The following is a 21783-nucleotide window of genomic DNA, read 5'->3' on the forward strand; positions in this document are numbered from 1 at the left end:
ATAAAAAGTATTCTATTGAGGTGTAAAATCAAACCAGAGAAAGGCGAAATGTGATTGGTGGAATAGGATGGGGAGGCTGAATGGTGATGTGTTATTATGACAGAAGGGCAAACCATGAAAATAAGACGAAGATCGTGCAGTATTGAGCAGTTACTACTAAGGATTAAAATAAACACGATACAGAGAGATGGGTGTGTGTGCGGGTATGTGTGTGTACGTGCGCGCGCGTAAGTTTTTTTGTATAAGAGAGATAGACAGAGGAGAGAGATAGAAAGGGGTACACGATGTAAAAATAAAGAAGATGGGTTAACGAAATTATGATATTGGGATGATTTCGAGATTATTGGAAGGCGTCTTGGGCGGCGGTGGAGGAGAGCAAATGAGGGATTATAAGCACGGTATGCAAGTACGGTATACAGTTAATAGTTGTACCCTCTTCAAGTCATAACCCAAAACTACTCAAACCTTACCAAAACTTCGTTTCTTAGAACTGCCAATAGTATAAGACTCATCAACAGTCATGCGCAGAATCCTCTCAATTTAGTATTCATTTGGCAGAAGTGCGAGTATATTTCAGAAAGATGGGATTTAATTTTTTTTGTTAATGACAGAGGGCATACTAAGCCCTACTTTCTGACTTTACCTAACACTACCTATGACTTTTATGAAATGTAATGAACCATGTTTTGTATGAAAGAGATTGGATCGGATTCAGTGATCAAACTTTACAAGGTATGTGCACTGCACAAGCAGGTAGAGATATATCCATACCACGTAAATTACATGACACCCACATTATTGTTCGTAATCGGAATAATGCATATTAGATCGCTCAATTTACAATAATGTGATTCCAATATTTAAAGTTACCACGAACTGATTACCGAGTTTGAATTTGGAATGAGAAGCAATTTAAAAGAGTTAAATTTTACTACATTTTATAGCTATAATAAAGTGACATATGACTCATATACAAAAGCAAAAAAAATGATTATCTAAATTTGGTATAATAAGTTTGAAAAAAAAAAGTTTTGAAAGTCTTATAGAAATCCCAGTGAATGGTTAGGAAACGTGTAAAAAGAGTATAACATTGATCGTCATATGTTAAGTTGAAATTTGCTTTACCTCGTGTTTTAATAAGATATTTTGTTTAAATTTAATAAGGTTGTACTAATGAATTCACAAAATACTGATTAGTTTGATATCATCTTATAATTGCTTTTTGTCTATGGTTTTGGTAATTCTGCTGTTAAATTTCCTTGCAAGATATTTAGAATTATAAAACTGAGTGGAAACTAAAAATTAAGTCTATTCATCACAATATTCTGTGCATTAGGTTTACAGTCACTTATAGTCATGATCAACCGTGGAGTAGAGCGTGATTATATTCTACGCAAAACGAATTGCATGTACTATTTTTCTAATTACCAGACGTTATCATTGTTTTTGATACTGAATTATACGGATGCCATTTTTAGCGGATTTTTTTAAGTGACAAAGTAATTGTCGAACACACGCCGAAATATAAACTCAAAAGATCACAAATTGGGTTGATGCAAATAATTTATTCAAGCAAATATAAATGCTTGTATTCAGCTAATCCTATTGAGAATATCGTCTCAGACTCATAGGAAAATGTTTCTAGTAAACGTTGGAACAGATCGACGGAAAATGATTGCAATCATAAATGGCAATTGCACAGACAAAAATGAGCGCTAATAACCAGCCCACAGACTTTGCCAATAACCATTCCACTCTAAATAATAGATGGCTGTATTAGGGATAGGATCTAGGGAGGCAGTCAGCTCCCTTTTCATCTTCGAATCCACATATATTGACATTCAAAAGAAGAAAGAAAACCTCATTTCGAACTTGCTTTGTAACCTGCAGCAGTCGACATGTGAGATTTGAAAGAGCCTCAAGTTGTTGTTTTTCCAAGATCTTATCACGATTTTTGCACTATCGCATCGTAAAGTCAGAGATTTGACACTGGGTCTTTCTCTGTCTAGTGTTGTCACTATTCATGCTATCCGAGGCAAAGCATCGATTAATCGAGATCAACCCGGATCTCGTGAGTAAGTTTAACTCACTTGTTGCTTTGTGCGTTTTCATAGAGCGAAGCTGTGTTCACACAGAGGGGCATTCAAATTTCATATAAACACTACTTCTAGGAATTTGAAAGTCATTCATACATAAAAAGCGATCTAGACGCAATAGTTTCAACATAAAACAGAAAATATATGCCATTTTAAATAACGAACAACAATAAAATAAGTTTGTAAACAACATAAAATATTTACCAATATTTGCTGCATAATCCCACCAATCATATGAGCATTGGTATGCCTTTAGGCCATGTAACGATTCGCCAATCTCTACCGTGGGGGCAGACACCACAGTTCTGACTATTAGATAAAAGAGTGACACTGCGATGATAAGACCCAACCGCTTTATCAGGTCCATATCGGTTATCCGGACTCTCGCCGCCGAACGAACCCGGAATACAACGGATATCCTGCACGAAAAAAAAGGATAATCAATAAGATGAAATAAACAATATAAAACGTTATCCTAAGATTTGATATTTTGTTTAAATATGATAAGACCTACCATTTCGGAAATAAAGCCCTTAAATAAAATTATGGCCATTATGAACCTAATGCAGTAGCGTCATGAGCCAAAGATCTAAGGGGGCAAAAAATGGCATTTATGGGGCAAGATAAAAAATGTTTTACCCTTTTGAAAAACAAAAATCAAATTTTGTCATAATTTCATAATATAACATTATATTTGACCCTTTTTATTTCCTTTTTCCTCGGTCGTGAAAGTTTTAGGGGTTTCATGGTCTCAAGCATCCCCCTATTTGTACGCCAGTGACATGTCGCGTAGTAAAAACACACCTTAAAGCGACTATCCATCAGCTGGGAGAAAGCTATAGTTAAGTATGTATTAGTCATTTTCGCCAACATTGTGAATACAAAAATATTATTCTAGACAATGTGTGTAGATCGGAAGAATTAAACCACCATTACAAACGTACAACAACTCAAATAATATTATTCCAATTAATTAATTGTATCATTTCATTCCAGAGGGCGGATACCACACTGTACTACCGAAAAACAGGATTTATAGGAAATTAATTGGACTTGCGACGTGCCTCATTTTTGTTGGATCTCTTGGGCAGGCCAGTGGATAAAATATGAAATATCTACGTTAATGAACTCGACTCGGGTCTGTATTACATACTGTTTGGATACTAAACGCCCGTGGGAGTGATGGATGAAAACCCATTTCAGTGTTACATTACACAAACCCATCGTCATAAACTGGCTCCTTGATAGAGAGATTATTTTAAGATCTAACAGTAAGAAATTAAGATAGGATATCACTCAAGAGATGTCTCATAGAATTCTATTTTCTTCTAACTGTATTTTTTTAATATGAATCTTGATATGTACGCCGCAGGACTGTAACAACACCTACTTATTAAAACCAAAGGGATAATCGTATAGATCGATTTCACAAAGAGGGCTATGAGAGGCAGATTTCTTTTTTCCCCTTTTCAATGTGGTTTTTGTCGGTTTATGATACGTCCGTGTTTATTTTTCCAATAGTCTGAAGACAAATTCGTTGATTTCTTTTCACTAAACGAATGAGACATTTTACTTTACAAACTGATTACCAATACATTTTGACAACTATGATGAAGATATTTGTTTCATATATTGAAAAAAAAGGGGATGCAAAGAAAACTATAGAAAGAAAAAGAAAAAAGCAGCCCAGGAGCGTTTCCTGCTAACAATGCAACTGCAATGACAGCTGTGATTGATCATGTATTATGCCAAAAAAGAGTGATATCACGAAATCAACAATCGAAACACAAAAACAAATAAGCATCAGATAAGATACACTCGCTGGAGTATTATCAACGTTAGGCGTTTAAGTAGGCATACTGCTTTAGATACATGAATGGAAGAAAATGAATGAAAGTATGACGACAAATAAGGTTCAGTAAATTACCTGTCAATTGAAATGGTCTGAAATATAATTAAGTATGATGATAGATTTTGATCAATAGGATGTAACTCAGTTGTTGTCAACAACAGTCTATTTCAGGCAGAGCGCCCTTCCCTTTCCACAGTGAACTAAACACTCCAATGTTGATTTTGTTTCCCAGTTTGTCTGCCGTTTATATGCAAGTGTTGTTGGCCAATATCTGTCACGCCCTCTACGTTTAACTTACCTCCATGTTTTGAGTAAAAGCGCTCCATATAATGTTGAAAATCCTACTTCTTTGAACCATTGCATTAGAGTACATCTCATCACTGTGGGGACACCATAACCGACCAGCGCCTGAAAATGAAACCAAATATAATACATTCTATAGCATATTTTTAAGCATAAACAGCATTGTAAGACAAGAGCTGAACAAAGGACGAACAAGAAGAATTTGTGATTCATAAAAGACCTAAAACAGTGGCCGATCCAGGGGAAGGGGATACATCCGGCCCGTGCCCCCCCCCTTGAGAGCCATAGTCAATATTTTCAATGTTCTTACACAAATGTGTCCCCCTTTTGAAGGTTAAAGCATATATTTATAATGGGAATATGTCGTTCATACACATGTGATGACCCTTTATTTTTTTGCTTGTCAAATTTTCCTTGGGAAAATGTGCCTCCCCCTTGGAAAATCCTGGATCCGCCCCTGCCTACAAAATAGAGTTTAAACGATTACAACATCGCAGAAAATGATGCACTTTCATTAAAAGAAATAGAAGTGTGATTGCTTATAGTGTTAGGGCACCGTTTATCTCGCACAGGCAGTTGATTAAAGAGGTGCAATCATCGCACATGAAAGGAATGAGAAAATAGAGTCTGTCTGAAACAAATTAAAAAGCATTCAAAACAAACTGACGGAGGGACTATTATTACTTATCGTCTTGGGGGAGAAATGTATGCGTGTCAATGTATGGAAGGTTTTGTTTGTACTAGCAGTTTAGTGAGATCTTCTTTGCGACAAATTTTTTCAACCCGTGTATTTTGGCAAAATAGATAAAACACATTCTTTTCTACACAACAGAATGATGTTGGAGGGGGAATTAACAAATTACGATATCAAAATAAGCATTTGCATTATGAACAGTAGGCTTATTCGAGTTATTGACCATGTTGACGTACTGATACTTATGTTTTATGTCACTTTTATCTGTCACATTATGTATTTTTTTTTCAAATAAAATGAAAGAAAGACTACGATGGAGATGTTAATCGCACACCTTAATGGAATAGATTATACACAAAAAACGGCTAGCGATAAATCAACAAATCTGTGACCTTGAGTGGTAGCTTCAGTAGCTGCTTTTGATCGTAGCATCAGCTCAAGTTGGTAATAAGGACTTCTTCACCTAGCCTTTTAATGATTGTTCTGGAAATTAGTTAGGGAATTATTGCCCGGGAGGATGGTGTTATTTACATAGGGTGATACCTAGACGCCCCATTTCATTAAGCCGCTGGCAAGCAAAGCGAGAGAAGGTCAGTGATGCTCGACCTGAAGAACCCGTTTCATGAATGCAATGGTTGCTATTGATTCGTCTCAAGGAGTAGGATTCATTTGATAAATTAAACATTTTGCTCCTTAAAATAAAACGTTTCCTTCCCAACATGTCAGGCGAGAAATGTTAAAAACCGAATGAGGATGAGAATCGCACGTAAATAACCTAGGGTTATTAAGCCAACACATCGTAAGGCAAGTATGCCTCCGCCTATAATTGCCCTTCAAATCTACTGACAATCTTCAGGAAAATGTCACTTATAGAAGTATATATTATAGAAGTATATATTTGTGTTTTTTAAATCTTGTATTCGAGAAAGACTTTTTCACGGGGGAATAAGTCCCTTAGTGATTAGTGATGCTATTCTTGCTATTTTGTTCTCGTCAAAGTTTTGTAGAAAAGTGGCCCCGATGGCAAAGCCGACATTCGCACAGACTGTTTACTCCCCATTCCAAAGGCAAGCCCCACCCTCCTACGTACTGCATACTTGTCCTGCTCACGGCCACGTATAGTTCACTCCTCAAGCAACAAACAAGAACCACTTTCAAAACAACTGCCATAATACAAACCAAGATTGAAATGCGCAGACCGATATATGGTCAGTTACTAACACTAATGGCTAACTAAATATTATGGGTCATTTAGACCAGTTTCCGGACAAATGAAGGATCTCCAAAAAGACCTGTCGCCTTTAGATATTTTGTAAATAAAGTTCTGACAATTTAAACTGAATTCTATCCTGACAAGCTGTTCGAAAGCTTTTAGTACTTTCGACTTTTACCAAGAACACTTTTTTTATATTTAGAACAATAGTTTCCCAAAGCCCGATTTTGACCTTAAGCGACAGCTTTGATGTACGAGTTATTCGCATGTATTGAATATGCTATGAAACATTCAAATGATGTTTTATTCTGCAATGATTCTGACATTACATAATTTGGCAGGTGTGTAGTAATAATAATAATAATTGGCATTTATATAGCGCCATCTATCTAGAAATATTCTATTCCGAGGCGCGTTGTTATTATTATTAACTTGCTTACCTCACACCCGATTTCATGTTTGTTTCATAATCTTCTCAATATATTTAATTCGCCGTTTTATTGAAAGGAACTTATCTATACTAGCAAAAATCGACACGACAATTTCTATCCTTTAAATTCGCTAGGAGGTGAAAAGTGAAGTAAAGACATCGACTTGTAAGTCTACTTTTTAAACAAGAACGATTCGTAACAGTGGGGGTAAAAGGTGCGAAAATCGCAGAAATAGAAAGTCATTTATCTTGAAGTTAAATAAAATGTGAACGCGGCCAGTCATGACGCAATGAAGAGTGTTGTAGAGCCTGGTCTATTGGATCGAGATTGCCTTCGAGCAACAATGTGTTAAATTGTATATTTGAACAGTGCATTGCGAGGTAATGAAAGTAAAATTGTTTTCTGATTTCACGACGCGTATCCCTTTCGAACAAATATGTAATATTGATATGCAATGAAGCGCGAGAAACCACCGACTACTGCATCATATTGGAGCGGTATGCTCGAGCGCATGTTACAATGATAAACCAATAACTATCCCTCATTATTATATGAGATATTCGTCGTTGATAAAATGTCGAACATGAATATATTCATAAATGAAATTCGATATTTCAGGTGATCTGAGAGGGTGATAAATACAGAATTTTAAGATGGATCCTCATTTTTAATGATGAATAATACCAATTTTGTCAAATACAATGTTTTAGGAAGAGGGTCACTGATAAGCATAGACGATTCGCGTATTCAGATAATTATCAGGAAAAAGATATAAAGGATTATTATACATTTTACATTGCACCTCCTCGTATAAACAACAAGTTCGGTGTTTTCTTTTCGTGCGTTTGTCTTAAGATTCTTTTAGGTGCAACCCGTTGTTCATCAAAGAGGGAAAATACTATAAGTCTATGAGAGCATCGTAATTTTGACCCTTACGGAACTAGGCTATTTCGCTCCATGAGAATACTGGAATAGGAGATAAACAGTTGTAAATAAAATCGCAAAAACTTGTTTTTAACTTGTTATAATTTATGCAAATGATATTCATAGATCTTGTTTTCTTTACTTCGTAAAAGCTTCTTTTTTTAAATTATCATTTTTTGTTTTTAAGGTAAGTAAAAAAAGAAATGTTAACATTGAAGCATAGAAAAATATCTGAAATCAGCATTTATTGTTATGCATTTTATTGTTTTATGAATTCCCAATGTATCCTTTGTTTTTAATGTTCATGTATTTTATTATTTTTGTTAACTTTTGTTTGAGTACTTTATTTCGATCAATATTATGTCAAAATAAATGAAAAACAAAGCCAGAAATTCCAAATATTTAACTGATTAAAAACTCAAACCGAAATTATCACTTTGTGTTTTTTTTTGCACAAAGTTGATTTTTTTTTTTTGGGGGGGGGAAGGTGGGTTGACCTTTGATTACAAAAGTCACATTTTTCCGTAACGGACGGTCCGATTTTCGCAAATTTGGTGTAAAAATATGCGTATCGAAGACTTAAACAAATTAGTCGAAAGACCGAGAGGCGCGAGGTGAAGTGGTCTAGCAATCGCGATGAAATTTATAATTACGGGGAAGGGGACCCCGTGCAGATAGGGTTAAAGCAATATGCTCTGCTTCTCATTCAGAAGGAGTAGAATACAAAAAATAAAAATATTCAAAAGGGTGTGTTTCGTCGATAGACATCTGTCGACACTGAAACTACAAGTTCACGGAAAACAAATGGGAAACATCAGGTGCTTTGTATGAAGATCACGTGTAGGAGAATATGATTGATTACAGAAGATACAAGCACTAAAATGATACACGAGCTCTCAGCAAAGATACTGAGATTATCGATTTTATGCCGGAAATTCATCGACGTAATTCGACGCTTTCAAGTATTTCAGCACCACCTCCAAAACCACATGCTATAAAAGGAGGGACCTTTTATATACCCCCACTCCACAATACCACGCTCCAGCGTAATTTACCGGACAGGTACCCCTATGCCCCCCTCCAATCACTCTCGGACGGCAGAGAGAAGGTTTTAACATGCAAACAGGAATGAAGTACTTGCGGGAATAAAAAAAGAGAAAGAAATAAAACGGAAATTGACCTCTTCCTATAGATACTCGAGTAAGTTTACAACGTGTGGGCAAGTAGCAGGTACTTTGATCTAATTTAACGAATCTCATCCATTTTGGGTTTGATATAGTCAGTGTTTAACGTCAGTACACAGTAAGAAATGAAGAAGACATGGATTGGGAATTGAATTTTGTTCTAAAGAGGAGACGGGGCTTATTGACATATAGACACTGGTTACGACCATGTCCACGTTATCTACTTCAATTGACATGTCCTGTGACATCTCCATCCAGTCACCTAATAAAGTTGGCCGCTATACTGCCTGTCTTATCATTCTCACTGTGACCATTACTCCCACCAAACAATGCTAAACACAAAACTCATCTAAAATTAATACAGATGAGTGTTTGCGGGGGGGGGGGGGGGTAGAAGGCCGTAACGCTTAATGTCAACGTGTCAAACTTTTACTACTCGACAGGACATTTGGGGCACGTTTCATAAAGAATTACAACTACTGAGTATTGGAAATCTGACATTATAAAAACGGCCATGTAATGATGATGTTCATTTACTCAGCAGCCAATAAAAGCAATCAAAATCAAGGTTTCCATGTTCGTCAAAATTGTTCGTCAAACTTTTTCAGGGGGGGGGCATGGCTCCAAGCCCCACTCCCATCTATGACACACGAGCCACTGCTTCAACTGCAAAGGATATACTGCAATGTTTATACTTAAAAAAATATGTGCAGGTTCTAATAAATTGTGCGAGGTTCATTTCGTCAATGATATATACATATTTCAAAACAAATACCCAAAGCTAGCCAAAGACGCGCAAATACATAATCATCACTGCCACCACCAACATCACCATTAACATCATCAAGATCATCATCCTAAAGACAATACCTAATACCCTATGATAAAATACCCACTAGAATCGTTTAGACCAGTGCTTCTCAACCTTTTTTTACTCGAGGACCACTTTGACACTCACTTTGTTTGACTCACGGAGGCCGATCAAACATTCCATTTACTGACATTACATAGACCATATTAAATATACCATAATTTTCCCCTTTTTTTCTTCTCTTGAGCCTCTCGGGGCCCACCTGAGAGAGCTTCGCGGCCCACCGGTTGAGAAGCGCTGGTTAAGCCAATGCATGTTTTGACTCACTGGGAAAAATACCAACCCAAGTCTCTTATACGCACGCATTACTTTTAATTCAAGTTGTTTGATTTTAGAAGTTGCGTTTGATCGCCCCTCTTTGTGCAACACCTCCTAGGGGTTGTTAATTTTATTTATGGTAGATATGAAACATTTAGAGCTGTGACATGGGGCTCGTAACACAAAGCGTTGTCATCAATCAAAAAATTGCTATAATCAAAGGAATCCCACCTCTATGTTTGTGATTAAAATATATCCACATTCAACCAACATGACCATATTTGAATAATTTGGAATTCAATACACACCTTTGTTACGGATTGTACAGGGTGCGTTATACATTCACTATAAAATGAAACTATGCAATAGGTGAAAATCATAATACCAAACCTCTGTCGAGGTATTATACAGGTAAAAGAATGGTTGAAATTTATTCCTTTGATAGTTGTGTTCAATCGCAACTCTTTGTTCAACGGGCCCGTATGTACTTGATTGCTATCTACGGTAGATATGAGATCATTAGTGTTTTGACATGAGGCTCGCAAAACAAATCATTGCAATCAATTTCAAAATTTGTGGTTTTTGGAATAAAAAATAAGTAGTGTATGCCTATCTTTATCAACTTATATCTCTATTCAACTAATCATAACCAATTTTTCTTCATGATTTGTAATCCCGTACAAAAGGGCATGATTAGGATCTAACAAAGAATGAGGGTAATCAATTGGCAACGCCATAGAAATAACAAAATCATACTTTGACAGGTGCGGATCCAGGAGGGGACCGAGCCGGCCCCGGCCCCCCTATTTTTTGACAACCTGCAGAAAAAAGTGTACTCTTTACCTTGATAGAAACTACGAAAAACAGAAAGAAAAGTAAGAAAGAGGTATTTTACCCATGATGTGTAATTTACAACCTCGTAACGACCAGCCCGACCCCGAAAGAAAACAAAAAATGGTGAGGGGAAGAATTGAAAATAGACTTTATATAAAAGTTTTCGCTAGCGCTTCGCGCTCGCATTGTTTGATTTGTGAGAAGCCTATGCTCTTTTGGAAATTATTACAAAAATTTGTCAAAATGCTCCTTTATCATGTCAGTATATCAAGAATTTAAGCTCATGCTTCGTGCTCGCATTTAATTGTTTGAGACACACAGCTAGTTTATTTAAATGAAAACGCGCTTAGACTGTTCATTTTTTTTCAGGTCGGAATATCAGAAATTTTGAACTCGCGCTTCGCACTCTCATTATTTAATTGGTGATACTTGTATCCTCTTCATTAATCCCTAAAAACAGTCCTAATTGAGTCACTTTTCACGTTACTATATTATGAAATTTCGGCTCGCGCTCGCATTGTTTAGTTGGGTACTTATCTTTGTTCATAATTATAAAAACTGCTCTGAATCTCTATTTCTAAGGACATAAAATATCAAAGATTTTTAGCTCGCGCTTCGCGCTCGCATTATATATTAAGACCAAATGAGATACTTTATATTGTTTATAGCAATAAAAACTAACATATACTTAAAACTTCAGTCTTTAGTTATGACTACCCCCTGAAAAACCAACAATAAAAAATGCCAGATTGTAGCGGCCAATCGAGAAAAATGTTGATCAAAATATTTTTCGGCCCCCCCTATTGGCGAAAGCTGGATCCGCCCCTGTTTGAATAGGCGAATTCGTAATGATTATTCAATCGTTTTAAGTTTCTTAATTCTGCTATCATTACTTTTTTTTCATAGACTGTAAATGAGTAGAAAATTATTTAGCAGTGTTTAGTATTTTTAAAAATTAAGTTTCACTCAAAGACTTTCTGTTCGACGAAATGCTTTTAATCATAACTGTTAATACTCACCAGGCAATAGAGAAAAACTGCTCCGATAAGAATTATTCTCAGTAAAACTGGACTAGCTGCTTTCACGACCTGGAAAGATAAACAAATGATGCAAAAACAAATTAAAAGGGATATCTGATATAAGAAATGAATAAAGCACCAATCTTTCCAAAAACAAGTTGAAGATTTAAAAAAACCTTGTAATGTCAAGTCTCATATTTTAGAGAAAAATAGTCAATTTAAAGCACAGATGTTGGACCTTCCAACAACCAACTAAGACATATAATTCATTTGCACTATGGCAGATAATTTTTTTTAGACATGTTTAGTTTCGGTGGCACAGTCCTTTGTCAATTTTTACATAATTATAACAGATGAAACGAATCTCTTATTGATTTATATAAAGGTCACATGGTCTTTATACTAAGAAATCAAATGTCATATAATTTGCATAACGTGAAGTGATAAACTTCATTTCAATAGAATGAAATATTTTTTTGGAGTAGATAGGAATATAATGATAAAAGGAAATAAAACGTTGCATTTGATAATACTGTATATGCAAATTTTACATGTATATCAAATGTTTTGCTTTTTGGCAAATACACTTTAGCTCGTGCATTATGAACCAAAAATAGAAGGTAAGGAATAATAACTACAGATCGAGAAAACATTCAAAACTAGTTCATGCTGTGTAATGAATGAAAAATCAGGTTGAGAGTCGGTTTGCTGTCACCTATATTAGAACATTATGATAGCTCACTTGCCGTTAAAATGAACTTCTACAGAAATAAACCCTTTCATGCCATCAACGTATGACTACCAACGTGACTAGATACGAGACGGAGGTTCGCTGATTACGTCACAGATCGATCGAACACCCCTCTCATCCATGCACGACCTTGTGTGCAAGGATTGAAAGGGACCCTGTCGATCGACGGAGCAGCGAAATACATAATTATGTAGGGATCATTTTCTGCAAAAATGTACGAATCGATCGCGAGGATCATACGAACGGCGTCGAGCCAAGGCCGTGGTCGTGACGGAGTATCTTGGGAATACAGAGTAGAAATTTAAGATGAGTGAACGGATGGTGAAAGAAGCATCACCTGAGCGCCATGGAAGTATGTATTGGATTGACGTGTAAAGTTTTACTTAGAGATTGTGAGGGAGGGGTGCGCGGAATAAGTGGATGGAAATATAATGTAACGAAGGCTTGGGGGAGGGGTGAGCGGAGATGGAGACGGATAGGGGTGAGGGGATAAAAGATAAATACGAGGAAGAGACAGGCAAAGGAGACTAGCTGGAGTCACAATGTGTAGATATTCATATCTGAATGGCGCACGCCTCAAAACATAAATAAACAAGAGCGTGTGCGCGTGAGGTTGTGCGTGCGTGTGCGTATGTGTGTGAGGAGTGAAATACAAAAATATTATTATGGAGAAGGTATATCAAGACTAACGAAAATGAGTGAATGATCTGTTATTGTTTTTTGTCCATGATTCATTTTCCCAACTCATTTATTGGAGGTTTTAGCTGAGCATTCATATAAAATTCCATTACCATCTCGGGAGCGATATCCAAACAGTAAAAATAAATGTTCCGGCTTGTCTTTTGAAGAAAACGATACACAGGTTATAGAGGAATGTAAATGCTTGCCAAGAGAAACAATGGCAAATTCGATTATTGATGCATTTGTTTCAACACTAATGAGATAACCAATCATTGACCATTTTAATAGCTATTGCACAAGACATATACTGCAGAAATATAAACGTTTCATTGCCTTGACAAAATGAGGGGGGGGGGAGATACATGTAAACACTGTATTAATGAAAGATGCACCATTCCTGGATTCTGGAGGCAACAGACCATACATAAAACGTACTGTAAAATAACAGTTCATGCTCTTGTTTTGGAAGGTGAACGTTAATCTGTCAAGCAAGAAAAATACAGAAAAGAGACGGAAAATCAGTAGGTCTAATTGAGCGAGACAGATACAAGAGAATAGACCCCATTATTGAGGGAAATATTAGCCCCCAAAGTTTGAAAACAAGATCAGTGGCCGGACATGAATAAATATGAGGTTGAACAGGCGCTAGATAATGGTAGGCCTAGCAGTCGTCGGAGACGTTTTTCTCGTCGCTTCTATTAAATATCTACATCCTTATATTGCATTTGTAGGGCCCTTTAAAGGGCAAGAGGCAAAAACCTCTGTCACAGAAATGAGGAGATAAGAGACCTCCACAACCCTGAATGTTATATTCTCATATTGCATAGCCTTATTCATCTTGAATAAGATGTTGATGATTATACCTATTGTAATTATAGTAAAATATACAAAGATAATAGTAATAGTAATAACAATAATAATAGTAGTAATAATGTTAATAATTTGTACCCCACATTACACATTTTGTCTACTTCCATCCTTCAAAAATCCCCTTAACGTGGATTTGTTTCCCCGTGACATCCCTGCTCTATTGATGATGCAATGAACCTATTGTTCTCTCGAGGGTTTCATTATAGTAAATTCCCATATGGTAGCTAGGCAGATAACAATAATGATTATGATAATGATTCCAACAAAAACAACAGTTAAAACAGTAACGATAAAAACAGTACCGACGATAGCATTAAAGATAATAATAATAATAAAAAAAAGTCGAAGAAAAGAAAAAATAAGGGAGAAAAAAGGAGTATTTTCTGTGTTAAGCGATGTGAGCACTCCATATTTCTTATAAAAAGTCAAATGATATTCCGTAAATCAATAAATAACAAAAAACAAAAATCTAATCACTTAAAAAACAACAGTGGCTATTACACTGAAAATATTTCGTCAGAAAGAGATCGGCTGTGTATGATTAAGGACATTTGTTCAATGGTGTAAAAATTGTGGTCTTATAGTTGTGACCATATTGATATAGCAGTGAAAGTTCTGTTCATTTAGCATCGTTGTACAGTGCGAACAAATATCACACACATCGGCGCAATGTCACGTTTTGATAATATCGAGAATTTGAAAAAAAATAGCTCTCAAGCATAATCCTGAACCGAAATGAGGAGAATCGAAAGGATATACAATATCGTTAAGTATGACCCCGATAATATTTTCTGTGTCATCGTATTTTAATATAAGACTGAATGTTATCCCTAAGTAAATGAGGTCTTGTTTCTCTGAAAAAAAAACTTTGCATCCTATCAGGGCAACGCGAAATAGGATGCTGTATTGATTACGTTGTGGTGTAATTCCGATGAAGACAATTTCAGAAACATTTAATGCATAAAGCGGGGCATAAAGTGACCATGGAAAATAAACCCTGTATACATTAACTCAATGATGCACCGTCGAAGGGAAAGAACAGTAACAGACCAAATTCATGGTAAGATATACGAAACGGGTCTCCCTGCTAAAATTTTGCAAGGGAGAATAAGACGCCATGGTGAATGGTTGAGCGGCAGAAATAGAACGCGCATCGTCCTAATCTTTCACCTGTTTTGGAGTAGTCGTTTGACCGATGACTGATTGGCCCTTTCGGTCGTAATATGTGACTCTGTATAGCGACTGTAAATCCAATGATTATTCAACTTGGTGATCCCTTGTGCCCAGAGGGAAGTGATAGACTTTCAGCCACCATTCTACCAGTTTGAACTTGAGTGGATTGAGTGACAATGTAAGGAGTCTAAACTGTGTAGGATCGTGTGTCAAGATAGTGTCTAAAATTCCAAAATGGTCAGTGAAAAGGCATATTGGACGTCATTCGAATATACAGTGACCTACTTGAAAATGAAAAGTTGAAGAAGGAGAAGGGTGGATAGGCGATAGAGAGAAAGAGAGGGAGAGACTGAGACTAAAAAGCAGAGAGGAAATCGAGAAAGTGTGTATGTGCGTGGGGGAGGGGGTGACGGCGCATAGGCGTAGGGCGTAAGTGTGCGTCTATGGGAGATAAAATAGAGAGGAGAGATGAATGCAATATATGAGTTGAGAAAGAATAAAATGGCTAAAAAAGGAGGAGATCCTGAAAGAGCCAGAGGAAGTCAGCCAAAGTCACTTCTATATCTATGCTATCTTCACCATCTTCGTCGTAAGATTAACTTCTACATCGAATGACCTCAATATTACTTTCGTTACCTCTTCTTTTTCACTCATCATTGCAACTTCCTTACCCGAGATCGACGTCACACTAACAAGTATTAAATCCTAAACGAAAAATAGTAAAGCCAGAATTTACATAAATTTTTACAGCGTAATCACATAAACATTGCTGTCCTTTGAGATGTTTGAATCTTTTTCCTGCCTTTGACGTTTATAACAAGAATTCTTTGGGGCATTAGTTTAAAATGCCTCCGTTTTATGGCAGGAATCTTGAGTTAGGCAGTAAAACTCATGCCAAAACAAGATATTTCTCAGTTCATAGATTGAATGTAGTACCAGCTTTTCTTACGCTGTTACTTGACCGGTTATGGTCTTACTTGGCTCAACAGGTTGTTAATGATCCCACTGAGCTAAATGCTCATTATATTATGTCCTGGAAAACTCTACAAAGAGGACTCAATCTTTGTAGAACTATTAACAATCTCTTTGAAGAAAAATATGTTGGACAGATAATTACCTGGGACAAAAGAGGTTCTCCAGAATTTATATCTTATTACAAAACAAAAAAAATCCGCGTCCTAATCTTTTTACCGACGTCAACTAGAAAATGAATATGATATTTAGGACGAAGAAAACCTAATTAAAACCGACTTTGGAAGGGACGGGTGATAGTTTAAAAATATAGCGGTAGATTTACCCTATGGCTATTACACTAAGATGTTATTGAACGTCGTTCAATAATATATATATATTTTCCATCTCAATACCTTGAAATGAGAAAGAAGGTATATTGTGGTCAAAGTAAGAAGGCTAATTCTACTTAAATATATTGTGTTCTAAAGTTAAGGAAATATAGCGTATAAGCCGACAGTGATTGAACAATAATGGGCTGAGCGAACCTACACGAAAATGTCCTTCTGGACAAGACACACACCGTTCGCCTGGGACTGCATATATTATGAGACGATTCTTCAGCTACCCTATCAAGAAACAGTTCCAAAGTGCCTGGAGGATATCTTAAAGTAAGTCATAGGACAGGAGGGATTTCAGGCGAGCTCTGATGACCATATTGTCAAATTTATTGACTTTGAGTGACTGAATTAATGAGAAAGAGGAAAGTAAACCCATGTGACCCGAGGGGGTGAAGAGAGAGGACTCGTTGAAAGCAAATACAAATAAACACATGCAGTTTCTGTTACGACAATGGTAAACAAAGGACAACTACTCTACAAAAAAGGTTTGTGAATGCAAATAACATTTTAGGTTAAAAGCAAAGAAGCCTGCCAAGGAGGGTGACTGCAAACCACACGATTTTTTAAAGAAAAATTCTGATTGACAGAAGGTATTCCCTAAAGAACGATGTCAGTTAGTTTGGAAGACCTTTGATGGATAATAATTTAAGGGTAGTGATTTTTTAATGTAAGTTGTTTGGTGCCTCACCCTGGGTTTATATCATACCTCGACTGATAAAAAAAATCTACATAGGCGTGTGAGTTTCCTTGACCCAATAGGCATTTAAACTTTTTTTAATATCGGTACGTGATCATCAGCATAAATACTGATCTTGGGCATTTCACATGAGGATGTTCGATTACTAGTACATAAATTGGCGTCACAAATAATTACAAATGACTCCTCCTGTATATGTACATGCTATTGAAGAACTCAATCGTATCTAATTTATCTACTGGTATATACAGGGAGGAGGAAGGGTTAGGCATGCAACAATGACTTGACAAGTAAGGGCGGACAATCCCATAACGTATGATGAAAGGCACACTCCTATTCATTATGCATCTCGTTTTGTGTGATTACAGTTCGTGAGAAGCAAGCTTCTTTGATCATGACCGTTGGCGTCTTTGGTGAGATGATCTGACTGGGATATATAAACACTTCTCTATTTGATAGGTTTTTCCCCAAAACAAACGTATACTTCCTTATTAAGTAGCACTAAAGGTCACCTTTTTCCACGTCACAGTTTCATGGGCCACTCAAAGTGAGGTTTAACTTGCATGCTGAATCTCGTATGTATTGACAATTTAAAAAGAAAGGCGAATCCGATGCGTAATTTTCTACAAGGAAAAAAAATCCTATTGAACTGCTACAATTGCCTTAAAGAGCCTGTCAAGTAGTCTTTTTTGGCATGATAAGTTAGGTCAGCATGGAAGATATGATTACTTATTAGATGGTTTCGAGTTTGTGCTGTTTACATGTTATATTGATGATATTCCTATAGCAAATTGATCGTTTGCCCTAAGAAATATCCTGGAAAATAAAAACGTATTCCTTAAACTATAAATAAAGCTATCCTTCGGTTTTGAACCATTTCACGTAAGTAACCTAGCTTCCCATATGTTTAGATTTTTTAATTTGAATATTTTGCAATTAAGTGCCGAATGAGGGCGCCACTTAGAAATTCAGACGCTATTCGACTAACCCTAACCCAACTTCTTCGACAAAATTCCTTACAGATAACGTCGATTTTTCACCTTTAAATTTTGATTAATAATGGGATTGAAAATAATCACATCGGAATTCAAATTATAAATCTTCAATAAGTGTCGTCATTCAAACATCCCAACTCTCGGCAAGAAAATGTGTAGCATGAACTGAAACACTATGCAATATGATATTTTCATATAACAATTCTCTGAAATCTAAGGTTTAAGACTCACTCCTGTATATGTTTTGACTAATTCAATTTTTAGTACTATTGCATTATTTTAGCTTTAACTTAATAATAATCCGCTTTTATATAGCGCTTAATCCATCGGAACGACGTTTCTAAGCGCTTTACAGATATATTATTACCCCGGTCATCGGATTCAATCAGTCATTCCCGCACACAATGTGTGCACATCCTCCACTCCCTGGGGAGTATTTATCTTACGATACATGGTACAAAAATATATTAATTTCCATGTAAAGACAATATAAGTTTAGACAGAGTAGACATCATTTTATTTACCGGTGACCGCTAAGTGTTTATTAAAAATATCTACTAGGATTGCATTATTTTTTTTATATGTTACCTCTGCTTGAGTCCTTTGACTGCCGCTCATGATTTTTGGAATGTCAATACCAATCCTAAGTTTTAAACGAGTCCCTACTTTTCTTTCTAGTCTTACTACACAGATTGCAGGAAGGTTATATTTTAAAGGACAAGACCACACTCTGGCGTACTGGTGACTTGGAAGATGGGATATATTGAGCCCTTAAACGATAATTGTCTATTGTAATGTTATAATGTTAGTAACTTTTTTATATACTTCAGATATTCAACAGGATCCGCCGAGAGAGCAGTTTTCGGAACTAAAGTTGCTACCCTGAGTAAATTTACCGTTAGTATTATTATATATGATAATATGTTACTACGTCAATTCAATATGAAATTGAAAGTGAAAAATATTACAATAGTAATTAATTGAATTTAATTTCTTAAAGGAGATATTATAAGTTGAATAATTTCATATCATCATTGAATATTGATCCTCCTTAAGTAGTTATATACATAGTACTGTAACAGAGATAGATGAATAGAAACACTGGGGATTAACCTAACGACAGTATAAAGTATTTATGGCATTCATTATAATTAAAATGTCGGTTTGCCACCCGTTCTTTCAGTTCTATTGATCTACAAGCTGGGTTTTACTTCTTAGATGGTCTAACATCACATCACTTAGTCTATTATTAATCTGAACAAATTACCTTTTTGTCTATATTACCTTTGGTCTAATATCCACTTTGTCTAATTCTCAGTAAGTCTCACGCCCAGATTGTCTAATTTCCCCTTGTTTACTAACTAATTTGCACGTTGTAAAAGTGGTGCTAGGCCAAGTGGAAAGAAGACGAAATGGAAAAAAAACCTAACCCGTAATTATACAGAATGGTGAATGGGCTATAAGGTAATTAGACCAAATTGTTCGTAGGCAAACTGGTTGTGGGTGATGTAGGATTATGCATGTATAATGAGAACCAAGGGAAAATAGACGAAGAGGGTGTAGACCAAGTGGCAATTTACTGACACACATTTGCCGACCCACAGACGTCTTGAATTAACAAGTCGAGCCACCTATTCTTGATAATCTATACTTAATAACTATCGATAACCTGTCCTCTTCATTTAGCCGTTAAGTCAAGCTCCATGTAATTGAAGCTCGGAGGCAAGACTTAATACATTATTCATTCATATTATCCAGACAATGGAGAATGAAGGAAATTTATTTTTTTATCAGGATTTAGAATGCAAGTGGCTGAGATTTAATAGAGCCCAAGGGAGTATTTTGCTGATTTATGTTTGATATTATGGTTACGTCGGCTTCGTATCTTTCTTTTTGTTGTTAGACATTTTCTCCTACGTCATGATAGCAAAACTATGGCTAAGCCTCTATCCATGGAGCTATGACAATGTTTAGAATACACAGGAATAATTTGGTAGACTGGCCTATTCGTTCGGATTTGGTACAGGTTGGTAGAATTAAATAATATGTATTTTTTATTCTGATATTGGATATATTTTAATAGAGAAAACTATTTCTACTTCTTCATTCGCCTAACTTTTACAGCATCGGTACAACAAAGTTATCGCAATGCATTATTAATTGAGCGATGACTTCGCATTGCATTTGACAATAACCCCCCCCCCCCCCCATCAGAGGCAGCCTGCATCAGCCTCTGCTATGTCTGCCCCTGGTTTGATGTCAGGGATATATTGTCACCTCATCTTTGCCCTGACGAGACCAGTTTAATTGGCACTCAGACGATTCGAATACAAGAAGCGTTCCAGATCGGAAAGACCAATCGAGTGTCTCGGATCGTCTGATTCGGTTTCAGGAAGCGAGAGATATTCCAAAATTGCTCAAGTACTTGCAAGGATGAGCCGCCACTTAAAGCTGAACTCTCGAGGAGACCGTCTTGCTTCGATGTGATCGCCTACGAGGATGATGAAGATACGCAAAATGATGAAGAGATATAATGATGGAGATGGCCGCAACGACCAAGATCACAATAAAGGTTTTGATGATGATGATGATATTGTTGACGTGGATGATAATGTAGATTGGGACGACGATGATGATGATGATGATGATGATTACTTTGATGATATTGTTGTTGATGATGATGATGTTGTTATTGATAGTAATGATGATGTTGTGGATTGTGATGATAGTAATGCAGATGATGAATAAAAGGATGATGAAAACAATTATCACGACTAAAAAAAAACAGGTATGAGACTCGATGATTTTCGGAAAATATCTGTTTAAATGGTAACATTACGGAAAAGTTTTTAAGCTCCTCACACAGGAATGTGGGAAAGGTAATGATGAAGATAAATGCCGATATGCTAAAAAAAATCCGTAATTTTTTTGGGTAACTTTCGTTGAATAGCCTGTTAAATAATTGATTACTTATAGGGGATTGTTAATGCATATGTTGCATGTCTTGTCATAACAATGCTCTCATGAAAATGGTTGGGGGCAAAACTATATGTGTATTGTATTGTACAGACTCAACAATATCGACAGTGACGAACAGGGTATTCAGTATTGGGAAAGAATCTTATTATGTCACAATGATGAGTACTCGATCGCTAGAGCCACCAATGTCATATTCGAAATAATTCCCCAAGCCAGTGAATGAACAACAGGATCTTACATGGAAGCCGGTGGGAAAGAGGGAGACTTGGGTTAGATTTCTGAATCATCTGATCAAAAAGAACGAAAGGATGTGAGCCCGAGACGAAACGGAAAGAGCCAAAGATGGCCCGGAAATGATAATTGATTGGGAGAAGTTCTCCTTACCTACACCATGAATATTATTCAACCACATTCGTATCTCTAATGAAAAAATAGAGAGCAGAAAGGGTTAGAAACGAGCGCAAATATTTCTTTAGGTACATACCTTCACCTCCTTTTCTCCCTCTGCCCCAGTTGACGTCTGAAAAACAAATGCCCGCAATTGTGCGCTTTTAACAATTACTGCAAATGAACTCGCCGGAGGCTTAATGAAATGCCTTCTTTATA

At 36.3% G+C, this 21783-nt stretch overlaps 1 protein-coding gene across 1 annotated transcript in view; it reads right to left on the reverse strand.

Annotated features, from left to right (window-relative positions):
- LOC121407311 (probable G-protein coupled receptor CG31760) overlaps positions 1-21783 on the reverse strand; it is a 111940-nt gene that overhangs the window by 42984 nt on the left and 47173 nt on the right. The window contains exons 4-6 of the mRNA XM_041598304.1: positions 11680-11748; positions 4247-4356; positions 2301-2515 (exon numbers count right to left, since the gene is read on the reverse strand). Of these exons, the coding sequence (XP_041454238.1) occupies positions 2301-2515; positions 4247-4356; positions 11680-11748 (394 nt within the window). The remainder of the gene's footprint in view (positions 1-2300; positions 2516-4246; positions 4357-11679; positions 11749-21783) is intronic.

The sequence above is a fragment of the Lytechinus variegatus genome, chromosome 2 (genome assembly GCF_018143015.1).
Source record: "Lytechinus variegatus isolate NC3 chromosome 2, Lvar_3.0, whole genome shotgun sequence".
NCBI classification, from domain to species: domain Eukaryota; kingdom Metazoa; phylum Echinodermata; class Echinoidea; order Temnopleuroida; family Toxopneustidae; genus Lytechinus; species Lytechinus variegatus.